The 25,030-nt window shown below is 42.8% G+C and overlaps 1 protein-coding gene across 3 annotated transcripts in view; it reads left to right on the forward strand.

The window, feature by feature from the left end:
• Positions 1–25,030, forward strand: part of FGGY (FGGY carbohydrate kinase domain containing) — a 387,944-nt gene that overhangs the window by 112,356 nt on the left and 250,558 nt on the right. For all 3 annotated transcript variants that reach the window (XM_044238342.1, XM_044238340.1, XM_044238341.1), the window contains exon 6: positions 24,405–24,520. In XM_044238342.1, coding sequence (XP_044094277.1) covers positions 24,405–24,520 — 116 coding nt within the window. The remainder of the gene's footprint in view (positions 1–24,404; positions 24,521–25,030) is intronic.

Raw genomic sequence — 25,030 nt, forward strand, 5'->3', positions numbered from 1 at the left:
GCAGAAATAGTATCGTGAGTTTCCATTCACAATGTCAGAAGGAACTGAAAAGTTAAATGACCCGGCCAAGGTCACACAGTGAGTAAATAAAGGGCAAAGCCCGTGTTAGAATGCAGACCTGTCTTAACTTCTAAGCCCAGTATTAGGCTGTGGTTGATATTAGTCCCATCACTGAGGGGCTCCCACTAGACTGAACTCCTTGAGAAAAAGGACCTACCCATTTTGCCTTTGTATTTGCAGAGCTTAGCACCAGGCTGAGTATGTAGTCCTGACGCGGGAAATATTTGAGACATCTAAATCAGGGTTTCTTAACCCTGGCGCTCTTGACATCTTGGACCAGATTGTTCTTTGTTCTGGGGCCGTTCGCTTGTGCACTGTGCGGTGTTTAGCACCTTCCTTGGCATCTACACGCTGGATGCCAGTAGCACAGCCCTCTGCCCCCCACCTCCCCAAGGAAGACCAGAAATATCTCCGGACATTGACAGCTGTTTCCCTCGAGGCAGAATCCCTCTGGTTAAAAATCACTGATTGAAATTAAATGTCGGTCAAGAAGCTGCAAGTAGCACTGACGCCCAGAAAGGGCATCTTCAGCATCGGAGAGGCTGTCGGTCTCCCCGGGATGCTGATGTCTTTTCCAGGCTTCTGAGTGTCTGGAGCAGAGAGTAGGCAGGGCACTCACAGGCCGCCGTGGGGGCAGCTGGGAGGCGCTCCCGGAGTGCGCCAGGCCTTCTTGGGGAATGCCACCGGGGGTCCCTCTGGAAGCAGATCTTGCTGGGACCCAGAGACCTGCTGTCTGGCGTGCCACCACCTGGCAGAGCCCCATCGCCTTAACCAAAAGTACGCTTTTGTAAATCTGGCAAAACAGGGGCCGTGTTCTGTTTTTTCTATTTCCAGATGTGTCACTGACACAGGGAAGCCTCTTGGGAGCCTCTTGGGAGCCCAAGTCTCTTATTCTTCGCCAGCCCTGTTGTCATGCTTTTCCCACTGTCTAAGCCAGCCTAGGTCCTGTTACCCACGTGGTGGGCAGTGCCTGGGTGGCATTTTCACCTTTCTTCTTCTCACGCCCGTAGCATGTGGCAAGGAGAAAACTTGGTAGGTTATCTCAGTAATAGGGTTAACCCTTCCCCACTTGCAGTGCCTTTATGGATGACCAGAGTCGGGAATTCAAAGCGCACCATTCATTAGCTCTGTCTGGACAGTAAACTTAGGTGCTTGTACTCTTCATTCGTTTGCAAAATTGAGTAACCTCTTTGTTCAAGCGACCCCCACAGACTTATAAGAGCAGAATAAGATGATCTGTGTAGAAGTCTTGGACTCCCTAGCGTGGTAGACTATGAGTGTGCCTGTGGCGTCCTGGGAGTCTACGGCTTCCTTGTTCAAGGGCCCTGGGTTGTAAGTTCAGTTAAGCCTGACTCTGTGCTTTCTTTCTCTCCCAATTCCCAGGTCCTAGAAGGTATTCAGAGAACAGGTGGTGAATGACCTGCATGAAGAAAAGTGAGAAAGTCGACCCTGTGGGGTCCATTGCTCTAGTGGGGGCAGGAGGAGGAGGGAGGGTTGTTGTGTGGTTTACGTGTCACTTGTATTTGCGACAGACGTCCCCAACAGTCATGCTTTTAGTAATTCAGTGTTTACTCGGGGTCACCAACTTCAGTGCCTGGAGAGGCAGTACACAGGTAGGAAAGTGTGAGGCCAGCCAGTGTGGCAGGCACCCCCACGCATTCGACCTGAAGACATTCATGGTCACATGTTTTGAAGTCCCCGCATCAGCCGACAGAATGTGTCTTTGGGCCAGTTTAGGTCTCCAGTCAACGATTTGCACCTCCTAATTTACGCAGTACCAAGGATAAACGCTGGACAGGGGCTGGCAGGTAAAGATGAGGGGCCTGGACTCCAGCAGCTGAGAGGGCAGGAAACAAATCACAAGACCAGCCAGGAAACATTCAGAGCTCAGCCAAGCACTCTTCCACATCCTTTACAAATAGCGACCTGTATTTAGCTCTCACCGTGGCCCAGTGTGAGGTAGGGGATGTTAGTTCATGGAGGAGGACAGTTAAGTTGCTTGCCCAGGGTCATGAGGCCAGTAGCTGGCTAATAATAAAGTGTAAAGTGCTGTTTGCCGTGATGAGAGAGAGCACAGAAGCCCCCTTTTAGATCTCACCCGTTCCACTCTTGCCCGTTTCCTGTCCCTCCTCCACACAGCAGCCTGAGTGTTCTTAACCTGTCACTGAGGTCACGTCACTCAGCAGCTCACCAGTTGGCGCTGTAACGTCCCCACTCCACTGAGGCCCTGTGCCCTCTGGATGCCGCCTCCCTCAGCAGCCTGGCCCTCCTCTTCCTGCTCTGTATTCAGCTGCACTAGCTCAGGTGGACAGTCCCCCCCACAACCCCGCCACCCCTTCCTTGCCCCAGGCTGTCACAGCCACTCTCCCCTCTGCCCATGCCTCTCTTCATGATGAAGGACGCTTCTCATTCCTCTTGTCTCAGCTCCACTGTCCCCTCTTCAGAGGCCTTCTCTGCCCGTCCTGCCCGGAGGTTACTCTCGTCCTCTCACCCTGCTTAATATCTCCCTCCCGTGTGTAGGCTGGCATGTGAGGACTCCGCTTATTCCCTACCGCATCCCATTGTGTGACACAGGGGCCCACACCAGGAAGCCGCACAATAAAGAAGTATATGTTGACTGAATGAGACAACATGTGGTTAGAGACTAACCTGGGCAGGATTAGAGATTGGGATTTAACCAACGTCACAGAGTAACGAGTGGCCTCATCAGGATTTGAGCTGATCTGCACAGTCCTTTGGTTGAGACCCATCATTGCCTTCCCACTGCTCTTAGCACCTGACAGGGCTCTTGTCCTTGATGTCTGGCCCCCCAGCAGCCCCTCTGGCCTCCACTCCCACACTTGTCTACACACCCTCCCTGCGGTGTCACCACATGACAGCCCCATCCCTCAGTCAGGCCACGTCATGTTCAGTGGATGCCCTTTGTCAGTTCTCTTCCCACAGCCCTTGCAACCCTTAAAGTTTCAGCGTAAACACCCCTTCCCCGGGAGTTGTCCCCCAAGCTCCTGGGCAAGATTGCGCCCCCCCCCCCAAGTGATTCATTTATCACAAATGCCACCATCTACTTCTGGCTCTTCTGCCCGTTCCTCCAGCTTGGCAGCCTGTTTGTCCTGCTCATCTCTGTCGACCCAGGAGCTCCCCCTGGGCCTGGTAGGTGCCATGTGCTAAATAAACGTTTGTCGAGGGAATGAGTGAATTAATGGATAAATAAAGCGTGAGCGAGTGATTGAAAAGCTTCTCACTCTGCTTCCGTCCCACCTCCCCTCTCTGGGGAGCCTCATCCAGGATAAGATTTCCCGGCCCAGGCGGGCACGCTTGCTCCTTGTGGATGTCTCCCTCTGTGTGCTAACAGAGAAACTGGACCACAGGGGCAAGAGAGCCTTGCATTTGTCTTGTCACAACACAGGAAAGGGAAGAACTTGGTCTTTTACTGTTAAAACTCAGGCTAAAATTAGCTCGCTGGGGGCGATCTTTGTTTACCACGGCCTGAGGCCACTGTGCTTGGAGGAAGGTCAAGAGAAACTGGACAGGAGGTGGGTGTTTACAAGTTCTGTCCAAACTGTCCCATAATACCACATTGCAGGCCCTCATTTCCCTGACCCCTCGCTTTGTTAGAGCCGAGGGACTTAAGACGTTCCACTCGAGGAAATGAAGACATTACTTTCTGTCTTTGAGGAAGGATCCAGAACCCAGGGTGTCTTCCTCATGCCCAGTGTCTCACCAGGTTGTATGATGCCCCCTTCTTAAGAGCTTCTCTTCCTCGTGGCCCTTGGGCAGTGGGGTGGGGGCCATGGGGATCAGAGTTCTCTTCTCTCCTAAGGAGTTCAGTGGCCTAATTTGGATTACATGTGAAGCTCTCCGCCATGACCCCTAGATTGGATGTTCCTCTGGATTGGTGGTTGGTAGCCAGTTCCATACAGAGATTCAGCCAGAAGGAAAAGGGTTAGGAGAGAGATAAACCCACCTTTGGGGTAAAAACTTTGAGGTAAAATTCACACCACCCATCCCATGGTGGAGCGCTCTCTATGGGCCAGGCACTTGCTGAGCGCTCAGTCTACACCCTTCAAGACTAGGCATTCCGAGTCATGGTAAGATCCAGAGATCACTTCCTAGCTCATCTTCATGTGTCCTGTGCTCATCTTCATGTGACCTTATTAAAGCTTAGGGGAGGCACACAAACCCTTTTGAGATTTTTTAGTTTTGTTTTTGTTTTTAAGCTAATAAAAATGCTTGAGACCTAGAACTTCATTGGTTTCTAATCCCGACACAACTACTCATGTGTGCACATCTTAACTGTGTACACAGGTATAGGGACTTACAAAGTCATGCAACCAGTATCTCTGCTAGGGAGCGTCTGGAAAAGGAATCCCAGTTCGTGCTACTAGTGAGAAGTTTTGGCAATACACCTGTGCATTAGTTACTTAATTTATTTTCGTCTTACCAGGACTGTGGTGAGGCAAAAATCAGAGGAGACAAAAGTGTCCTAGAAGGTACTGGGCTCAGAGCTGATGTGACACCACCTGTTCCCTCTATCGGTGTGGCCGCACCCTGGTTAGGACCCAGCCTTTTCCCTCCCCTTCCCCCCATCATTACTGGAACTGACTGATCCTTCAGGTGTCCACTTAGAGTCCTTCGCTGACCCTCAGCGTCCATTCGGCCCCTCTGATGTGATTTCATGGTATCTGCACTTCTCCCACTGAAGATGATTATAAATATTTATGTTAAATGCTGGTCCCTCCTTCATTCCGAGCTCAGGAGGGTGGCTAGCACCCTATCTAAATTCCTTCCGTGACTGGCCTTCAGACTGAGCAGGCGTTCAGACTGACTTTCACTAAGGTCAACATGAGGCACATCCCATGCCATTAAGTCCTTCATTAGTTGTTTTTACTTTTTACTGGCAAAAATTTCCAAGGCAGACAACTGTAAACAAAAGCACTTTCAGGTAGTTGTTACACGTAATGGCTGAGAATATATTTGTGCCGCATCTTCCTTCCTAAGTGTGGGGTGTGGGGACTGCTTTGTGAGGGAAGTGGTTGAGATACCTGAATGCTGATGTTGTAAGAGTGTCAGGACGCGGCTCGCTCCGCAGAGTCTGTCCCTGTACACCCGTGCCTATGCCAGTGATTGCGCTGGTGGGCTGGGGTGAAGGTAGAGGTTTAACTTACAACAGTCTAGTTGGTAGGTTTGACAGAAATCCCACTCAAGATGTGACTATTTCAGACCCTTTCTCACTGTAGAGGATTGAGGGGAACCGAATGGCTCTTTGGAGGGAATCTGAGCCAATTGATAGGCAGTTAAGAGATTTCTGTAAATGATGTTAACACCTGCCCTTTCCACATGGTCTCTGCACTGGGCAGGGAGAGATCTTGGTGTTTCAGAAGAGACCAGTTAATGTGGAGGTTTTTCTGTTCAGTTTGATGCACAGATTTCAGTAGTACCTGTGTGTGTGTGTGTGTGTGTGTGTGTGTGTGTGTGAGAGTTTAAATGTGGTGAGTTAAGGTAAAGAAATATGAGTGCTGCTAATAATAGATATTGTTTATTGAGGGCTTATATGGGGGGGTTGCTGTGCTAGGGTTTTGTTTTTTAAGATTTATTTTTTTATTTGACACAGAGAGGAGAGAGAGAACACAATCAGGGGGAGCTGCAGGCTGAGGGAGAGAGATACACAGGTTCTCCGCTGAGCAGGGAGCCTGACTTGAGGTTTGATCCCGGGACCCTGGGATCATGACCTGAGGTGAAGGCAGACACTTAACCCAGTGACCTACCCAGGCATCCCCATGCTGGGTTGTTTTGTTTTTACAGTATATCTCTTCCTCACATCAAGGTTTTAGGCTCTTGTCCTTACCTACACCTTAGATGGGAGAAAATCCAGAAATTCGAGAGTTACCCAAACCTAATCACATGGCCAGGAGCAAAGCTGGGGTTTAAATCTATGCCCACCAATTTCCAAAGCCTTCGCTTTCCCCATGATACGACACAGCAGCCTAAATCATTCTGTTTACTTGAGAGATAAGTACCAGTCAGGAACTTACTCCTTTCTTTCACCGGACAACCCAGAGTGGTCTACAAATTCTGTTGACATTGGTTTAGGGGTTTAGGCACATCATAGGTTTATAAACAATTTCTGGTGTCGGTGTTTCTCTGCTTCTGGTTTGGAAAGATTTTTGGAATCAGATATATATTGTGATAACATTTTCTGTCCTTACTCAAAGTGCCAAGTCCATCCCGTTGACTGTTCTACTAGGCAATCATATCCATATAGGTCCCTTATGGATCCATTACAGCGGATGGGAAGCCAAAGGTTTTACATGTGTTTGGCAGCTCTCAGTTAATTGCCTAAATTTGACTTTCCAGTATGAGGATTTCTGTTAAAAAATAATACTCTAATATATTTGGCCTGATTTAGTCCAGCTGAGGGGGGAAAAATTAGGAAATGAATTTATTTTGCTTCAGGGATAATAGATAAATCTTGCCTCACAATTGGAGGTTTACATTGTGGGTCACTTACATGACTCAAGCCAACTTTCAAGTTTTTTAATTTTTAATCTCTCAACACTTACCTTTGTTCACATTAAACAAGGACATTGCCTCTTCCCAGGCATGATTCAAGTATTCATGTGTCTATGTCTTTGTCTACAAGGTTTATAACATTTACTGTTTTATGAAATTTTTAAAAAAGATTTTATTTGTTTATTTGTCAGAAAGAGAGAGAGAGTGCACACAGGCAGAGAGAGTGGCAGGCAGAGTCAGAGGGAGAAACAGGCTCCTTGCTGAGTAAGGAGCCCGATGTGGGACTCGATCCCAGGACGCTGGGATCATGACCTGAGTTGAAGGCAGATGCTTAACCAACTGAGCCACCCAGGCGTCCCCGTTTTACAAATTTTTAATATCCACCTCATAAGCTACTTTTTCCTCAAATTTTGTCCAGTGCTTGACAGCCGTACTACGTATTGTCTTTCTATTCTTTTTGCCCCGTTGCTACTTCCATCACAGTAATCAATGGGCTTATTTTCTCTCCAGTGGATGGGGGACTAGGACTCATGTTTTATCTCCATGCTCCTGACACTTTGCACGGAATTTGCTCTTCATAGCTACTCAATATATTTTATTAAATTGAAATTTAAAAGGAAACTTGTGTGCTTTTATTTAAATAAGCCCATAAATTTGGCACGACTGTCTTCATGAATTCAAAATTCTCAGAAATGCTATTCTTCAGTATTGTTCTTTTGTGGCAATCGAAGAGGTTGGCTTTACAGTAAATGAAGTGAATCACAGAATCAATCTTCAAACCAGAATTCTAACACTAATCATGATAAAAACACCAGAAGTCAGTGTAGTCCCTTCTCTTCAATCCAGACATTTCCCTGGTCACCTGAGGCTGATGGGGGCTCTTCTTTCTCAAAGATCCCTTCAAAGAAAGCCATTATCTTCTCATACCAAACCCTCCTGTCTTCTGACCCTGTAAGTTAGACAGCTTTCCCTCTGTTAATCTGAATCCTCCCTTTCTGAAATTTATGCTCATTGCTTTCATAGAAATGAAAAACAGCTGCTTTCAACTGAAAATATTTCCCTTCCTAAAGATGGTTATTCCATCATTCCATATCCTTCCCTTCCCCTGGTGTAATTCTGCCTAGCATCTGATATTCTTCTTTTTCTCTCCATTTCCAAACTATTGGAATGCTACTTCTTAAATTTATTGGTCTTTTGCTTAAAACACACACACACACAAGCTCAGACTAGGTATGATTAGCAAGTGATCGTTGATTTCAGGTGTACTTGGAAATATGTCTCATACCATTAAAATCAGTTGAACCAGCCAGATTGGTGGGTGACTAAAATGCTATGACCCAGGTGATATATGGGGGTGTCTTTTTAAGTCTGCCATCAGCCATTCCCATCTCAGTTTCTCCAGTTGCTTAATTTATAAGACATGATTTATTTGTCATAACTGCCGTGCAGGGTTCAAAAGAAACAGAAGTGATGCACAAGGGAAATAGAATAAATTTAGGCCATTTTTTTTTTCAGATCTGGTTTATAAATAAGTCTTTCTCAATTAGAAAAACACATGATAATTCTCCAAGAGATAAAAAAAGATCATGGTACACTCCGAGTGCACTCTTACCTTTTTGTATGGTTTCCCATTAAGAAACCCCATATGCTCCTTCATGCTGGTTCTTAAGAAGGATAGCAAACAGGCAACTTCCTTTCCTTGTTTAGTTTAGCAAGGATATTGGTTGACACTTTAGCAGAGGCCCTTGGTTCCTTTAGTTTGCTGGGGTTTTTTTTGTTTATAGTATGAGCTCATTTAAAGTCTCAGCACTACGGGCTGAGCTCCAGTTTAACGCTCAAAGCAGGTTTCCTCGGTAAGAATCAAATGGCTGTGTTTGTATGCAGTAGTAGGTTAAAGAGGACCTTAGTGACAGGTGGTCCAGCCAGCAAACACTTAGTAAATATCTTCTATGTGTCAACCTACCTCGGAAGCCAAGGATGCCGAAAGTACGGTCCTTCCGGTTTGCTGTCCAGGGTGGGAGAGAGGACCGTTGAGGTAGTGATGGAAATGCAGTAGGCACCACACAGCAGGGAATGCTGGAAGCATAGTTGTCCACACCGTTGGACGAATTCCTAAAGGATAGTTCTCCTGAAGATGATGAAGATTTATTGGGGCTCGGTAAGGTGAAGGTGTTTCAGGCATGAGCGAGCACTGAAGTGAGAGCAGGCATTCGCTATCCCGGAGGTCGCAGGTGTGTTCTCGCAGGTGTGTTCTCACCAGAAAAGAGGCAAACCAGGGATGCCCTCAGGCTCCTCACCCTGGGATCCCTAGGACGCACATCTGCGGCAGGTTTTCGTTTTGCTCTGGTATTTCAGTGAGGTTTCTAGAACCTCCACATATAGTTTCTCTAGCCTACTGTGCTCCCCTAGACCATTGTATATAGCGTATGAAGAGCCTTCTCAAATTATGTTTTGCATGTCCCTCTGTATGTCTCTCTTTGCCTTCTGTCTTCGGCACTACTCAAGGGAAGAGATCTAGTCCTCACCTCTGTTTCTCTGTGTCACCGTACTCAGTGCTGGCAAAAATATGTTTGGGGAATAACAAACCACTCCATGAATAGGTGGAGTGTTCTGAGTGGCTTTACTCCTAACTTTGAGGAAGGAGTCCAGTTTGGGCCCAGTATTGGCATTTAAGTTCAAGATATGAACCAAGAATTGGGTTTTCTTAAATATTTTACTTTTATTTATTTGAGAGAGAGGGAGAGAGAGAGCATGAGAGGGGAAAGGTCAGAGGAAGAAGCAGGCTCCCCACTGAGCAGAGAGCCCAATGTAGGACTTGATCCTGGGACTCCAGGATCATGACCTGGGTCGAAGTCAGTGGTTTAAGCAACCGAGCCACCCAGGTGTCCCAAGAATTGGGTTTTCAACTCAGTTTTATGTTGAGTTGAGCAGGGCTGAGCTGGATGGTTTATGTCATCAGGCTCATTTAGGTCAGATAATGCTCATCAAGTTAGAGCTGAAAACCCATCTTATTTGTAGTGTCCTTAGCATGGCATCAAAGTGAGTTTTCATTTGATTATTTGATATTTTCATTTGATTATTTCTCTTTCATTGAAATTTTCTTCCTCAGAGGAAGCTATGAGATGTTGAGGAAACTGCTCACATGGATGAAAATGAGGAGAAAATCTTACCACCTTTTGTCGGGCATGTGCTGTGGACCAGAGACTGTGCTACCTGCTTTATGTGGATTAACTCAACTTTATTGAATTTATGAGGCAAACTCCTGTTACCTGGTCCCATTTATCTGGTACTGCTGCTCTCCTTAATAGATGAAGGAAATGAAGTACAGGGAGGCTCTCTCACTCACTAGTGAATGATGGCATCACCATGGCGATCCAGAACCTGTGGTTTGTACCGCTCGATAATGTCTTCCTCATATCAGCAGCGAAGGAAGAGTCCTTAGGAGTCTGCTAGTCCATCTCCTCTCCGGAGGCAGGATCATGCTTGAACTGAGTTTCTTGATATATGCACTGTTCCTGAAAGATCTCTGCACCCTCTGTCCACCTGGCGAGGGCCTCCTATTTCAGGACTCACAGCTCAAGCTACTCCCCTGTGAAAAGCTCCCTTAATATTCCCCAAGTAGAGTTGCCCTCCTTCTCGGGTGTTCCTCTTATCTGTGAAATCCCCTTCTTGTGCTAGGGGTATGTTCCTGGAGGCGGTGTGTATAGTAGTTAAGGATAAGAGCTCTGAAGCTAACTCTTGGGTTCGTGTGCCAGCTCTGCCCATGTCAACAGGTGATCTCAGGTGCTCTTCTGGCCCTGAGAGACTGTGAATCCCTTGGCCTCAAGGGATGATATTTACTCAGTGTGGCTTAGATGCCTAAGTTACAAAATCACTGCATTCTTGATGTGACTAGCAAGCTGGATTGCATTTTCCTGAAGACCAGACATATTGTTTCTACCAGTTTCTGGGTCTTGCTCCTTGAGGGACATTTGAGAAGTGAGGTTAGTTGGTTGGTTGGTTGTTGTTTTTAATACACTTCAGTTTTCTAGAGCGTTTTAGGTTCACAGCACAATTGACTGGAAGGTACAGAGACGTCTAGTACAGCCCCCCGCCCCACACATGCACAGTCTGCCCCTTATCCATGTTTTCCTGGAGTGGTGCATTCATTACAAGTGGTGGAACTATGTTGACACATCGTCATCGTGTGTCCATCTAAAGTCCATGGCTTACATTACATTTTTTTAAAAAACATTCTTTTTTTTTTTTTTTTAAAGATTTTATTTATCTATCTGACAGAGATCACAAATAGACAGAGAGGCAGGCAGAGGGGGTGGGGGAAGCAGGCTCCCTGCTGAGCAGAGAGCCCTATGCGGGGCTCAATGGAGGACCCTGAGATCATGACCTGAGCCAAAGGCAGAGGCTTTAACCCACTGAGCCATCCAGGCACCCCTTACATTACATTTTTTAAAAAAGATTATTTATTTATTATATATAATAAATATATATTTAATTAAATATATTTATATATTTAAATATATTATATATTTAATATAATATATTCATTATATAAATATATTATATTTAATATATTTACTATATTAGGAATATATTTATATTTAGGAATATATTTAATATATTAGGAATATATCAGGAATAAATAAATAAATAAGAGACAGAGATTTTATTTATATACTATTGAGAGAGAGAATGAGGTGTAGGGAGGGGCAGAGGAATCCAGAGAGAAGCAGACTCCCTCCTGAGCAGGAAGCCCAATGTGGGGCTTAATCCCAGGACCCAGAGATCATGACGTGAGCCGAAGTCAGACGCTTAACTGACAGAGCCACCCAGGTGCACCCCCATGGCTTATGTTACTGTTCACTCTTGGTGTTGGCTACTCGATGAGTTTGAACCAACATATGACATGTATCCACCATTATAATATCCTACAGTTTCATTGCTAAAAATCCTCTGTGGTTGCCTATTCATCCCTCTAGAATCTAGTTTTGAGGTTGTTTTTCTCTGTTTCTTTTTCTTTTCCATTTCAATTTTCATTTCCTTTCCTTTCCTTCCTTTTCTTAGAGACACGGTATCTTGAAAATTTTGAAAACTTCCCATCTATTCCATGTCCCCATGGGCACTTTCCTGGCTTCTGCTCCTTCTGCTCCATGCAAACTAACCATCCGTCTGATTGCAGCTTCTTTCTTTTGCCACCTAAATGCCTTCAGTCTTCTCACTGTGAATCCTGAGTTCTAGAAGCCACTGTGTCTTTTCATGCTAATTTTGCCTGTTTCTACTCCTCCTCAATGTGAGTTGACTTCACAGCTTTAACTCTCAAAAGCAATGTCCATTTTTGCCTCTTGAGGGAGCATCTCACTCTTGTCCTTGTGTCCTGGATGATAGCATGCATCTCTTGAACATCTTACTGGAACGTCTTCAGAGGCAACCGCAAACAGCTACTTCTTTGCCCCTTAGATCTCTGTTTTTTCGTCTGCTTTTATTTTTATATTTCCCCCATATTAAGAAAAGGAGATAACAGACAAAATAAACAGTGAAATCAAATATCTCAAATGTATTACACTTTTTCCCATGCTCTGATTTGTAAATATCTATTCATGAATGGACCTGAAAAAGCACATGTTGAACCAATGTAGACTTTTAGTTGAGCAGACCAGGGTGTTTAAACTTCTGCCTTGCTCTTTCCTAATGTATGACCTCAGATGAGTTACCCAACTCATGTGAGCCTCATGTTCTTCTCTGTTGAATGGGGATACTGATGACATCCTTACCATTTTGTTATGGGATCAGTTGCAATAACCTACATCAAAGTATGGGCACAGAGATGCCTGGGAGGCTCAGTCAGTTGAGCGTCTGCCTCTGGCTCAGGTCATGACTCTGGGGCCCTGGGATCGAGTTCTGCATCGGGCTCCTTGCTCAAACTTAGCCTGCTTCTTCCTCTGCCTACCACTCCCCAGCTTGTGCTGTCTCTCTCTCTGACAAACAAAATAAATAAAATCTTTAAAAAAAAGAAAAAAAAAGTACTGGGTACAGTGCTTGGTCTGTGGCAGGGACTTAGGACCTGTCCCTAGGTTCCTTCCCTTCCCCTTTTCCTCCCCCACCTCCCATTTTGCCTCTAATCATTATTATCCTTATTTTTTAGGAGATAAATCCAGGTCCATGAGTCCAGGGGCTTCCCCAAGAGCTTAGAATGTTTCAGCAGTGACTTTAGGATCTTTTGTTTTCTGACTCATACATCTCTTTTTCCTTGGGAGGATGGGGAAACTCCCTGAACTGGATTATTTATTCATTTCTTTCTTGCCCCCCATCTTGTCACAGCCATGTTCAAGCCATGTTATCAGCAGGTCTCCCTGAAAAGGCAGTTTCATATTGCCCTGCGTTGCATCATTGCCTGCGTTATTTTGGTCTGTCACGGACCTGTCGGCACGTCTTGATGAGGTGCAGAGCCGGTAGGACTGAGCCTGGAGTCGGACACCTCTTTCTCAGAAGTGGCTCTGATTGGTGCAGGATGCTTCTTCAGAAAGAAGGCCGTCTTGGTGGCTTTGCTGATATGATTGGCAATCCAGCCGCAGTCATATCTCCCCGCTGAGCTCTGCCTTCAGAGATGGGGATCCGGTCTGTTGTATGGCTTGGAAGAACAGAGCCATTGCAGGCCTGGGAGGTACCGAAGGCTGCAGCCAGGAATAGCTGGGTAATTTATCCCCACTCTTGGGCTCTGAGTATTCTGTTATTCATTGGCTTGTTCGATTGAGACTCTCCAGGTCCTGCCTTCCCCAAGCAGAGAACAAAAGGCTTCCCTTGAAAGTGAGGGCCTGGCAATCTCAGTACAGTGAACTGCATATAAATAATACAGCAGTGCCGACTTCATTTTTATCAAATCTTGTTGAGAAAGGCATGGTAATGATCTGAACTCTGGAACTCAGCAGGCATGTGCTTTTGATGTGTGCCTTGCTCTGGGTAAAAGCAGGGAAGTCAGAAATTTGTGCTCCTACTAAGGCTTCTTCATGGTCTTAGGCGTGTGGCTAGAATCCTGGTGGCACTTTCCCTTTGTTTCTCTAAGAGTTGAGGGGTTCCTCCCTGCCTGGAAAAGCCTTGATATAAACACAGTGGGTCCGCAGGCAATATTTTCTGAGCTGTTGTGTTTTATTAGGAGGAGGATGATGGCGATGATGATCATTCTATCAGTTACTACTAGTCATCATCAAAAATGGGTTTTACTCCTCCTAAGACTAGAGTGGCTTATCTCTCAGCTTGCCCTCCCTGCTGGCCTTCCGTCTTTCCTTTTGTCTGCTGTGATTCCCCAAAAACGAATCTTGGGGCTATAAACCTGGCAGCCAGAGCTCTGGGTGTTGAGTTGGGGGAAAGAGCTTGAGGACTGACTTGCAAAGAGGGATTTCCTTACTTTATCTCCTGTTCTTGTCAAAGTGCTCCGACTTGTAGCGGGGCCTTGTACCTCACTCAGTCTCAGATGGATCTTTGTTGTCTCTCAGGGTGCAGGGGACGGAGTACCCTGCTTGCACCTCATGAGGGCACACGGGGGTCTACTCCCTGCTTATGCAGCTTTCAGCCATCTTGCCGTTTTTAGCCCCACCTATATTCCCACTTTCTGAAGTACCTGGTACCTTTGCAGGGAAATTGTTGTGCTTCTGGACTTTTCTCTCTGCTACTTAGGTTTTATCTTTCCAAGTCTGCCAAGGGCCTTACAACTCTTCCATCTGTGTTTTCTGCCTTTCACATCTCTGTTGCTGTCATCTCTCCTGTTAGCTTTGTCATTGTGGGTTTTTGCCTTCTTAAAATATCCTTATACTGCCATTTTACTGGAACCTTTAAAGGGAGCAGAGGTCAACATGTGTCATTAATCTGTCATCTTTAGCTGGAAGGCCCTTTTTGTTTTTTGCTTTTTTTTTTTTTTTTTTTTTTTTCAAGAAAGAAAGGAGGATGTGTTAGAGATTCCGCGTGTTTTTGTGGCTGGGGAAGTAGGTGATGGGAGGTATGTAAGGCAGACGAATCACATTTTCGAAAAGTGGTCCTTGTTCTATCAAAGTGGGTGGTTTGTGCAAAGAATCCAGTGTTCTGTTGCTGCTCTTGGTCGCTCCAGGAGTCAAGAATCTAGCCTTTTCTCTTCTAGAGCCTGAGAGGGATAGCTGGAGATCAAGGCCTTATTAGGAGCCTGAAAGTTTCCTCCCGTAACTGACATCCTAGGCTTCTCATTCATTTACTTAATAAACATGGATTGAACTCTCAAAACTTGCCAGCGAGGCACTGTGCCTGGTGCTGGGAGTGGCGTGATGAATAAGGCAGATAGGGTCCCCGCTGTGGGAGGTCATGGCCAGACCAGAGGTGCTGAAATTCCCAGAAGGCTCGATGGAGCGTCAGGAAATGAAACAAAGTAACATTCTTTTATCAGAAGGAGGTAGGTGCTTTAGTCCCTCCTGACCTTCTCCACTCAAACAGGCTCTTATCTAAAATACAATAAAAAGACAGCAAGCCCACAGTTCTGGACCCCTCCAGCCCGTCACACCTTTTAATCAACATGGACTGCTGAGACTGGGAAGTTTTAGGCAGACCTGTGTAAAAAAAAAACCAAGGGGGACCTTAGGTGGTCACATCCAGTTACACTGTTGTGAACCTTTGATGTCATGTACAGTTTCACATTGCTTGTTAATGCAAGCTTGTTAGAGCTAAAACAAAACAGGAAGAAATCAAACTTAGTTGAGTTTAAGTTGCCATTCTGACAAACTACAATTTCTTCTTGACCCCACAAGTCATCCTGGTGAATTGACCCTTTTGTTATTATGTAATGCACCTCTTTTTTTCCCTGGTAATAATTCTTGTTCTGAACTTTATTTTCTAATATTTATAAAGCCACTTGTACTTACTATCAGTATGTGCCTGGCATATATTTTTCTCTCCTTCCACTCTTGAACCTGTCTTGCATCTTTTTAATTTTTTTTTATACTGTGTTATGTTAGTCACCATACAGTACATCATTAGTTTTTGATGTAGTGTTTCACGATTCATTGTTTGCGTATAACACCCCTTGCACCATGCAGTCCGTGCCCTCCTTAATACCCATCACCAGGCTCACCATTGCTCCAACCCCTGCCCTTCTAAAACCCTCTGTTTGTTTCCCAGAGTCCATAGTCTCTCATGGTTCATCTCCCACTCCGATTTCTCCCCCTTCATTTTTCCCTTCTTTCTCCTAATGTCCTCCATGCTATTCCTTATGTTCCACAAATAAGTAAAACCATATGTTAATTGACTTTCTCTGTTTGATTTATTTCACTCAGCGTAATCTCCAGGCTTATCCATGTTGATGCAAAAGTTGGGTATTCATCCTTTCTGATGGCTGAATAATATTCTATTGTGTATACAGACCACATCTTCTTTATCCATTCATCTGTTTAAGGGCATCTCAGCTTCTTCCACAGTTTGGCTGTTGTGGACATTGCTGTTATGAACATTGGAGTACATATAGCCCTTCTTTTCACTACATCTATATCCTTGGGGTAAATACCCAGTAGTGCAATTTCCAAGTCATAGGATAGCTCTATTTTTAATTTCTTAAGGAATCTCCACACTGTTTTCCAAAGTGGCTATACCAATTTGCATTCCCACCAATAGTGCAAAAACGTTCCCCTTTCTCCACTTCTCCAGCATTTGTTGTTTCTTGCCTTGTTGATTTTTGCCATTCTGACTGGTATAAGGTGGTATCTCACTGTGGTTTTGATTTGAATTTCCCTGATGGCTAACAATGATGAACATTTTTTCATGTGTCTGTTAGCCATTTGTATGTCTTCTTTGGAGAAGTGTCTGTTCATGTCTTTTGCCCACTTTTTGACTTGATTATCTGTCCTTGGGTGTTGAGTTTGAGAAGTGTTCTTTATAGGTCTTAGATATCAGGACTTTGTAGTGTTTAAATAACTTTCTTACAGAGAGAATGGAGTTCGAGTTCATTTTTTAATTTTTTAGTCCAGCCTGACAATTTTTGCCTTTTCATTGAAATCTTTAGGCTAGTTTTTTTTGTTTGTTTGTTTTTAAGATTTTATTTATTTATTTGACAGACAGGGATCACAAGTAGGCAGAGAGGCAGGCAGAGAGAGAGGAAGGGAAGCAGGCTTTCCGCTGAGCAGAGAGCCCGATGCGGGGCTCAATCCCAGGACCCTGGAATCATGACCTGAGCCGAAGGCAGAGGCTTTAACCCACTGAGCCACCCAGGCGCCTCTTTAGTCTAGGTTTTAATCTACCATCTTGCCATTTGCCTTTTATTTGTTCTGTGTATTCTGTGTAATTTTTTCCTTTTCTTGCCTTCTTCCAGATAACTGAAATGTTTTTAGTGTTCTATTTTATCTCCCAAATTAGCTTAGTGATTTTATATCCTTTTTTTTTTTTTTAAAGATTTTATTTATTTATTTGATAGAGAGAGAGATCACAAGTAGATGGAGAGGCAGGCAGAGAGATAGAGAGATGGAAGCAGCTCCCTGCTGAGCACAGAGCCCGATGCGGGACTCGATCCCAGGACCCTGAGATCATGACCTGAGCCGAAGGCAGTGGCTTAACCCACTGAGCCACCCAGGCGCCCCTATATCCTTTTTTTAAACTGGCTCCTCTAGGATTTATAATACTCATTTTTTAAGTTATCGCAGTTTGCCTTAAAATAATTTTACACCCCATCACGTATAAGGTCGTTCATATCTCTCTATCATTTTTGCTCTTATAGTCACGTTTTGTTAGTACATATAAGCCTCAGTACATTGGGGGTTTTTTCTAAATTATTTTTTAAAGATGAAGACTCAGTCAATTCTCTTTTAAAGAAACTTAAAATGAAAACCTGCCTTTTGCATCTACTCACATATTTACTGATTCTGATACTTTTTCCTTATTTTGTATCGATTCATATTTCTACTAGTATCCTCTTCCTCTTCCCTAAAGAAATGCCTTTTAACATGTCCTGCAATGCAAGTTTCTTGGAAATGAATTCTCTCAGTTTTTTTTTTTTAAAGACTATTTCATATTAATTACTTGAAGAGCTTTTATTCTGAATATAGAATTCTAGTTTGATGTTTCCTTTTTAAAAGTTTTCAGTACTTTTAAGACATTATTCCACTTTTTTCTGGGTTGCATTATTTCTGGTAAAAAGTCTGTTGACGTTGTTGGACTGTTCTTCTATCATGTGTCTTTCTTCTGACTGCTTTTAAGATGCTCAACTTTTTTTTTTAATAATTTGATCATGTAATGTATCTTGATATGGTTTTCTTTGTGTTTATCTTACATTGGTTTCAGTGAGCATAGCTCTGTGGGTTGATAGCTTTTATCAAATTAAAAAAATTGGACATTGTTTCTTCAAATATTTTTTATTGGATGCTGACATTGTTAATTTTATGTTATTCAGTGTCTGGGTTTTGTTTTTTTTTTTCTAATGAATGTTGGAGCTACTTTTTCTAGTAGGTTCTTAATGTATTATCTTTTGGATAATGTTTGGCTTTGTTTTATCTTTTGGAATCTTCCTTCAAAACTTTGTTTATTGTAACCTTTACACAGGAAAGTTCAGTTACACTTCTAAGGCATTCTTTGGGGTTTCCACTGAATGTCCCAAGTGATCAATGAAGATGTTCCACTCTAATTTTAGTCACTCAGATGATTCCCATTCTCAGGTCTTTGTGAGTCCTGAGAATGTCTCAGCTCACAGCCTTTCAGTCACTTCTCACCAGACCTCTTAGAGTGTCTGTTATCTGCATCTTCATAGTTGAAGATTTTGTGGGACTCCTGTGCAGCTTTCCAAGGCCCTCTTTCTGCAGACCTTCCTCCTCCTTGCATGTCTGTGCCATCACAGCTTCCAGGCACCTTGATTCCCTGAATTCTCATCTCAGTCTTCTCAGTTTTGTGACCTGACTTGTTGTCCTTGGCATCCTACTTTCTGCTTTGTGGTCAGATATGGGCTTCCTGGCAGAAAGCCAGAGTGATTTTCAGGCTCACCTTATTTGTTTCCTTCTCTCAGGGATCACAGTTCTGTGTTGCCTGTTGTTCAGGGTCTGAGAGCAGTTGTGTCATAATTTTTTTTTTCCTACTTTTCCAGTTTCTCAAGGTGTGGTTGGGGAGGTAAAATACAGTCCCTGTTAGTCCATCATACTTAGAAGCAGACGCTTCTATTGTTGCTACTTCATTAAGAGTTTCTATTTTGAGGGCGCCTAGGTGGCTCAGTTGGTTGAGCAACTGCCTTCGGCTTAGGCCATGATCCCAGAGTCCCGGGATCACATCCTGCATTGAGCTCCCAGCCCCACGGCGAGTCTGCTTCTCCCTCTGACTTTTTCCCCTCTCATGCTCTCTCTCTCTCAAGTGAATAAAGAAAATCTTTTTTTAAAAAAGGAGTTTCTATCTTGATGTGGCCGTTAATTTCATCAAATACTTTTTTTCCTTCAATATGAGTTGATCATTTTTCCCTCCTTTAATAAAATACTAGGGCAGAATACATGCATAGATCTTCAGTTATTAAAATGTTTTGGAATGTTGTTCATGATGTATTTTCTCATTTTTATGTAAAATTTGGTCATATCTTGCTTAGAATTTTTATGCCCTCATTCGTAATGTGAGAGTGGCCTCTGGTTTTTGTTTCTTATGCTCTCTTTGTTTGGTTTTATAATATAGTTATCCTACCTTCATAAATAACTTAGGGAGCATTTCTTCTTCTAGTCTTTGAAATAACGTGGAGTGCTTTGTTCCTTGAACATTTATTAATAGTTTCTGGTACAACCATGCAGGCTTAAAATTTTATTTGAAGGATAATTTTTAACTAGTGGCTTATTTTTTTAATGGTAATAAGTTTATTACGGTTTTGTTGTGTTTTCTTGAGTCAGTTTTGTTAAGTTCTGTCTTTCTAGTAAATTTTCTGTCCCATCTAAATTTTGAAATGTGCTAGCATAATATTATTTACTTAATCTCTTTTTTTCTGTTAATATCTGCTTTTTCTGTAGTTACATCCCCCGTTTTCATTCATGATATTTGTTATTATTTCCCTTCTCTCCTTTTTCCTTCCTTAATTTTACCAGAGGTTGGTTTGTTTGTTTGTTTGTTTTTTGTATTGTCTTTTCTTAGAATCATGTTTTGGCTCTCTGATTACTGGAATTTTATCTTGTTATATCTTTCATATGTTTTTATCTTTACTACGCCATTTGATCTTTTTTTCAATTTAATCTATTTTTATTTTTCATAATTTCTTAAGTTGTCTGCTTAGGTTATTAATTTTCAGACTTATTTCATTTCTAATAAAAACTTTTAAACTCAAAATTTCTTTGTAAAATACCATTTTGCCTATCTAGTCTCTGCTTGTATTATAAAATGTTCTCCCTTTCTCTTGCCCTATGTGAACATTCAGAGTTGAGCTTACTGATTGTATTTGAGTTCTTTAATTCCTCAATAGTAATATTATTATTCTTTTGGTTTACCTATTTCCTTAAATTCTGAAAGTGCAGTAAAATTTTTAAATAAATTCTCTTTTCAAGTGGCTTTTTTTCTTTTTTTTTAAATCTGGGAGCTCTTGTTTTACATATTTCGCATTATGTTTTTCATTCATGAAATTTAATGTGCAATAATATTCTCAGATGGAGTATTTTGTCATTATAGAATGACCTTCTTAGACTTGGCTAATATTTTTGATCTTGTATTCTACTTTGGTATTTAAATTGTCATATTAAAAATTTGTGTTTGGGGACGCCTGGGTGGCTCAGTTGGTTAAGCAACTGCCTTCGGCTCAAGTCGTGATCCCAGCGTCCTGGAACCGAGTCCCACATCGGGCTCCTTGCTCAGCGGGGAGCCTGTTTCTCCCTCTGCCTCTGCCTGCCACTCTGTCTGCCTGTGCTCGCTTGCTCTCTCTCTCTCTCTCTCTCTCTCTGACAAATAAATAAATAAAATCTTTAAAAAAATTTTTTTGTTTGTTATTTCTTTGTTGACCTTTTTTAAAAAAGTGTATTTATTTATTTATTTATTTATTTTAGAGAGAGAGCCAGGGGGAGGGTGGAGGAAGGGCAGAGGGCGAGGGAGAGAAAATCCGGAGCAGATTCCATGCTGACTGCAGAGCCTGATGGGGGGCTCAGTTTCATGACCCTGAGATGAGAACCTGAGCCTAAACCAAGAGTCAGATGCTTAACCAACTGCACCACCCAGGCACACCTTGTTGTTGACCTTTTTATAAAAAACCTTTTTATCACATTAAGAAAATCTGTATTGTAAACAAGATGTAACTCAGTTTTACCCTAACGTGATTACTGTTCTCTTTTAACCACATGTGGAATTCAGTCTTTTCACATTTGTTGTGTGATAACTGAAATAAGTGACTTTATTCTTTTTATGGTATTTTTATTTTCTATTTATATTCTAGTACCCTCTTTCCATTTCCCTTTTGATTGGTTTAGTTTGGTTTCGTTGACATCTTAACTTTCTCTTTATTCTTTTTTTATTCCTTGCTATTTTGAGAGTTTTACTAAGCTCTTTGTTTCTGTTTGAAATTACCTTCTCATTCCGTACACTAAACTTAACGTTCTGCCCAGACTTACATACGCATGTATCTGCGTACTTCTTCTGTGTACCCCTTCTTTAGTTTCTGGGTTTGAGGTTCTGCTCACAGTATTTTCACTTCCTGGCCGTTACTAGATTTTTCCTTCTAATATAGCAGGAAGGTGTTCCAGGAAAAGTTAGTATTCCAAATTCCTGCTTACATTATTTATCATGATCTATGTAGATTTAAATATGTGCACACATAAGGAGAGAGAGTGAACGTCAGTGCTCACCACCGCTGGCTCCTCTAGTCTTTGATTTTCCTTATGTGAATCACTTGTTTTTTGTTTAAGTTCATTCTCAAGTATTGTCCTCAGAGCACGTATATGGGAAGTTTGCTTTTTGAATCCTCACATGTTGAAAATGTTTTTCTTTTGGCCTGACAGCTGAATAATATTTTGTCTGGGCATAGGATTCTTGGATCATTTTTCTTAATAGTCTGTACGTTGTCCTGCTGTCCTCCACATTCCAGAGGTGTAGATGAGAATTCCTTAGCTAGTCTGAATCTCTTGCCTTTGTAGTAACTTATTCTTTCTGTCTGGAAGCTTGTATAATTTTATGTTTACGCTTGAAATTCAAGTATTTCCTGGATTCACTTCCTGGACTTAATGAGAGTTTTAATCTGCAAGCTTAAATCTTGTTTCAGCTCAGTATATTTAAAAAACAAAACAAAACAAAAAACCAAAAAACAACACCCCCTCCCCAAATTGGTACTGTATTCATTTAATTATAGCATCTCTTTTCATCTTTTTTTGGGTGTGTGTATCTTTTTTAATTTTTCCTTTTCTCTTAAAAAAAAAACAAGTCCCTTTTGGAATTCCAGTTATTCTCGTGTTCCGCTACTGGATCTGCTCTCAACGCCTCTTTGTTCTCTCATCATTTCTCTCTTCCAGTCTTTGCTCTGGGTAGTATGATATGTTGTTCATTTGGTCTTCCAGATCATTCATTTGAATTTCAACAGTGCCACTGATCTTTTTAGTCCTTCTGCGGAAACTTTTAAATTGAAAACTGAAAATCAGTGGTTCTCATTCAGAAAGTCTTTCTTGCCTCCTTCTGAGCTCCCTCTGTGTCCCTTTGTGATGCTCAGTCCCTGTGGCTTCACCATTGTCTCTTCAGAGTGACCTGCCTCCTATACATGTTTCCTGGAAACCACTCTCATGTGAACTAGTCCCTGAACTTAGATACTGTTTTTGTTCTCCCTGCTCACCGATTGCTCCTCTTTCAGCTTACACCTGGATGGTACAGTCTGTTCGGCATTAACAAACCTGAGAACAGTGAAGGCCCAGGAATGTCTGCCCTGGCACTCTGGCTCCAGAGAACAAAGAGCCAGTGGCCTCTTCTCCCTGGGGACTGCGCTCCTCCCTGGCTGCCCATCTGTGACACAGCTCAGCCTGCTAGTGTCGCCACAGTCTTTCGCAGCCCCCTACCTGCATTTGTAATCCTACAAAGTATATCCTCCACCCCTAGTGGGCTGGTAGGTCAGCTTGCCTGATGGTGACAAGTTATTCTGGGAGTTGCAAGCTGCTCACACAACACCTCAGGGAATGAAAGGACCCTGGCCTTTTTTTTTTGGTAATTATTTTATTTTATTTTTTTAATTATGTTCAGTTAGCCACTGTATAGTACATAATTAGTTCTTGATGCAGTGTTCAGTGATTCATTAGTTAAATATAACACCCAGTGCTCATCACAGCTCATGCCCTCCTCAATACTCACCACCCTCTTACCTCTTTCCTCCCACCCTCCTCCCACTTCGAAACCCCCAGATTGTTTCTCAGGGCCCATTGTTTCTCATGGTTCGTCTCCCTCTCTGATTTCACCCCCTTTGGATTTCCCTCCCTTCCCCATGGGCCTCCGTGCTATTGCTTATGTTCCACATATGAGCGAAACCGTGTGATAATTGTCCTTCTCTACTTGACTTAACTTCACTTAACATAATCCCCTCTAGTCCCATCCATGTCAGTGCAAATGGTGGGTATTCATTGTTCCTGATGGCTGAGTGATATTCCATTGTATATATGAACCTCATCTTCTTTATCCATTCATCTATTGAAGAGCATCTCGGCTCCTCCCATAGTTTGGCTATTGTGGACATTGCTGCTGTGAACATTGGGGTGCATGTGCCGCTTCTTTTCACTGCATCTTTATCTTTGGAGTAAATACCCTATAGTGCATTTGCTGGCTCATAGGGTAGCTCTGTTCTGAACATCTTGACGAACCTCCATACTCTTTTTCAGAGTGGCTGCACCAACTTGCATTCCCATCAATGGTGCAAGAGGTTTCCCCTTTCTCCACAACCTCTCCAACATTTATTGTTTCTTGCCTTGTCAATTTTTGCCATTCTAACTGGTATAAGGTTTTGTGGTTTTGATTTGTTTTTCCCTGATGGCTAGTGATGTTGAACACTTTTTCATGTGTCTGTTAGACATTTGTATGTCTTTTGTCTGTTCATGTCTTCTGCCCATTTATTGACTGAGTTATTAGTTTTTTGAGTATTGAGTGCAAGAAGTTCTTTATAGATCTTGGGTATCAGCCCTTTTTCTGTAGTGTCATTTGCAAATATCTTCTCCCATTCCGTGGGTTGCCTCTTAGTTTTGTTGACTGTTTCCTTTGCTGTGCAGAAGCTTTTTATCTTGATGATGTTCCCAAAGTTCATTTTTGCTTTTATTTCATTTGCCTTTGGAGAGCTTCTTGAAAGAAGCTTCTATGGCCGATGTTGAAGTCAGTGGAAACTCAGCCTAGGCTGGAGAAGTATTTGAGTTACCAACCAGGGGGAAGAAGCTGGGAAAAATTTTCCAAACAAAAAGGAGTAGGGCAAAGGCACAGAAATGTGCAAGAATTTTTTTTTTTTTTTTCAAGAAAGCTGCAAATGATTTTTTTTTTTTTTGCTAGAATGTAGAATACTAATGGTAAATGTATGAGAAATAAAGTTGGAGAGGAAAGTACCTTCCAGCATTCCAGTCTTCCTCCTGTTAAATGTTGCTTTAGGCTGTAAAAGTACACCAGCTACTTTCTCAATTTCTTTTTACCTTTTTTATTATAGAGAATTTTAAACATGCACAAAACAGAGTAGATCATGAACACATTTACCCATCACTCAGCCCCACAACCACCAACACATGCCCAGGCAGAAAGGGAGACTTTGTATCTGAATAGGGGTGTGTGATTACTTACTTTGGTTTATTCTACTTCTTTAACACTAATGCAGATATCCGGGGAGGTAGTTGGTGAAATATAGAGGAAGCCTGACTTATGTTATTGGTTCTACTTTTCTCCCATTTACTTAGGTCTCTCTGCTCCCTGGTGTGCAAATGGACATACTCTGCAGAGAAAGGCTGGGATGACAGTTTCTGGAAGATGATCGGATTGGAAGATTTTGTTGCAGATAATTACAACAAAATAGGTAAAAAGCAAACAAAATGAAAACATCTGGAGAGTAATTGTGTGTGTATGTGTGTGTGTATGAGGATATTGTCTTTTTGTTTGTTTGTTTTTTATAAATAGAAATGCAGTTAAGTGGCTCCGTCAGTTAAGTGTATGACTCTGGCTCAGGTCATGTTCTCAGCATCCTGAGATTGAGCCCTGTGTCAGGTTCCCTGCTCAGTGCGGAGTCTGCTTGTCATTTTCCTTCTGCCTCTGCTTCTCCCCCCACTTGTGCTCTCTCTCTCTCTCTCTCAAATAAGTAAACAAAATCTTTAAAAAAATAAAAAAGAGGGGCACCTGGGTGGCTCAGTTGGTTAGGTGTTTGCCTTTGGGTCAGGTCTTGATCTCAAGGTCCTGGATCAACCTTCACATCCATCTGGTCTCCCTACTCAGCAGGAAGTCTCCTTCTCCCTCTGCCCTCCTTTCTGCTCATGTGCTCTCTCTCTCTCTCAAGTAAATTTTAAAAAGAAAAGAAAAGAAATGCAGAGAC

The sequence above is a fragment of the Neovison vison genome, chromosome 2 (genome assembly GCF_020171115.1).
Source record: "Neovison vison isolate M4711 chromosome 2, ASM_NN_V1, whole genome shotgun sequence".
Taxonomy (NCBI): Eukaryota; Metazoa; Chordata; class Mammalia; order Carnivora; family Mustelidae; genus Neogale; species Neogale vison.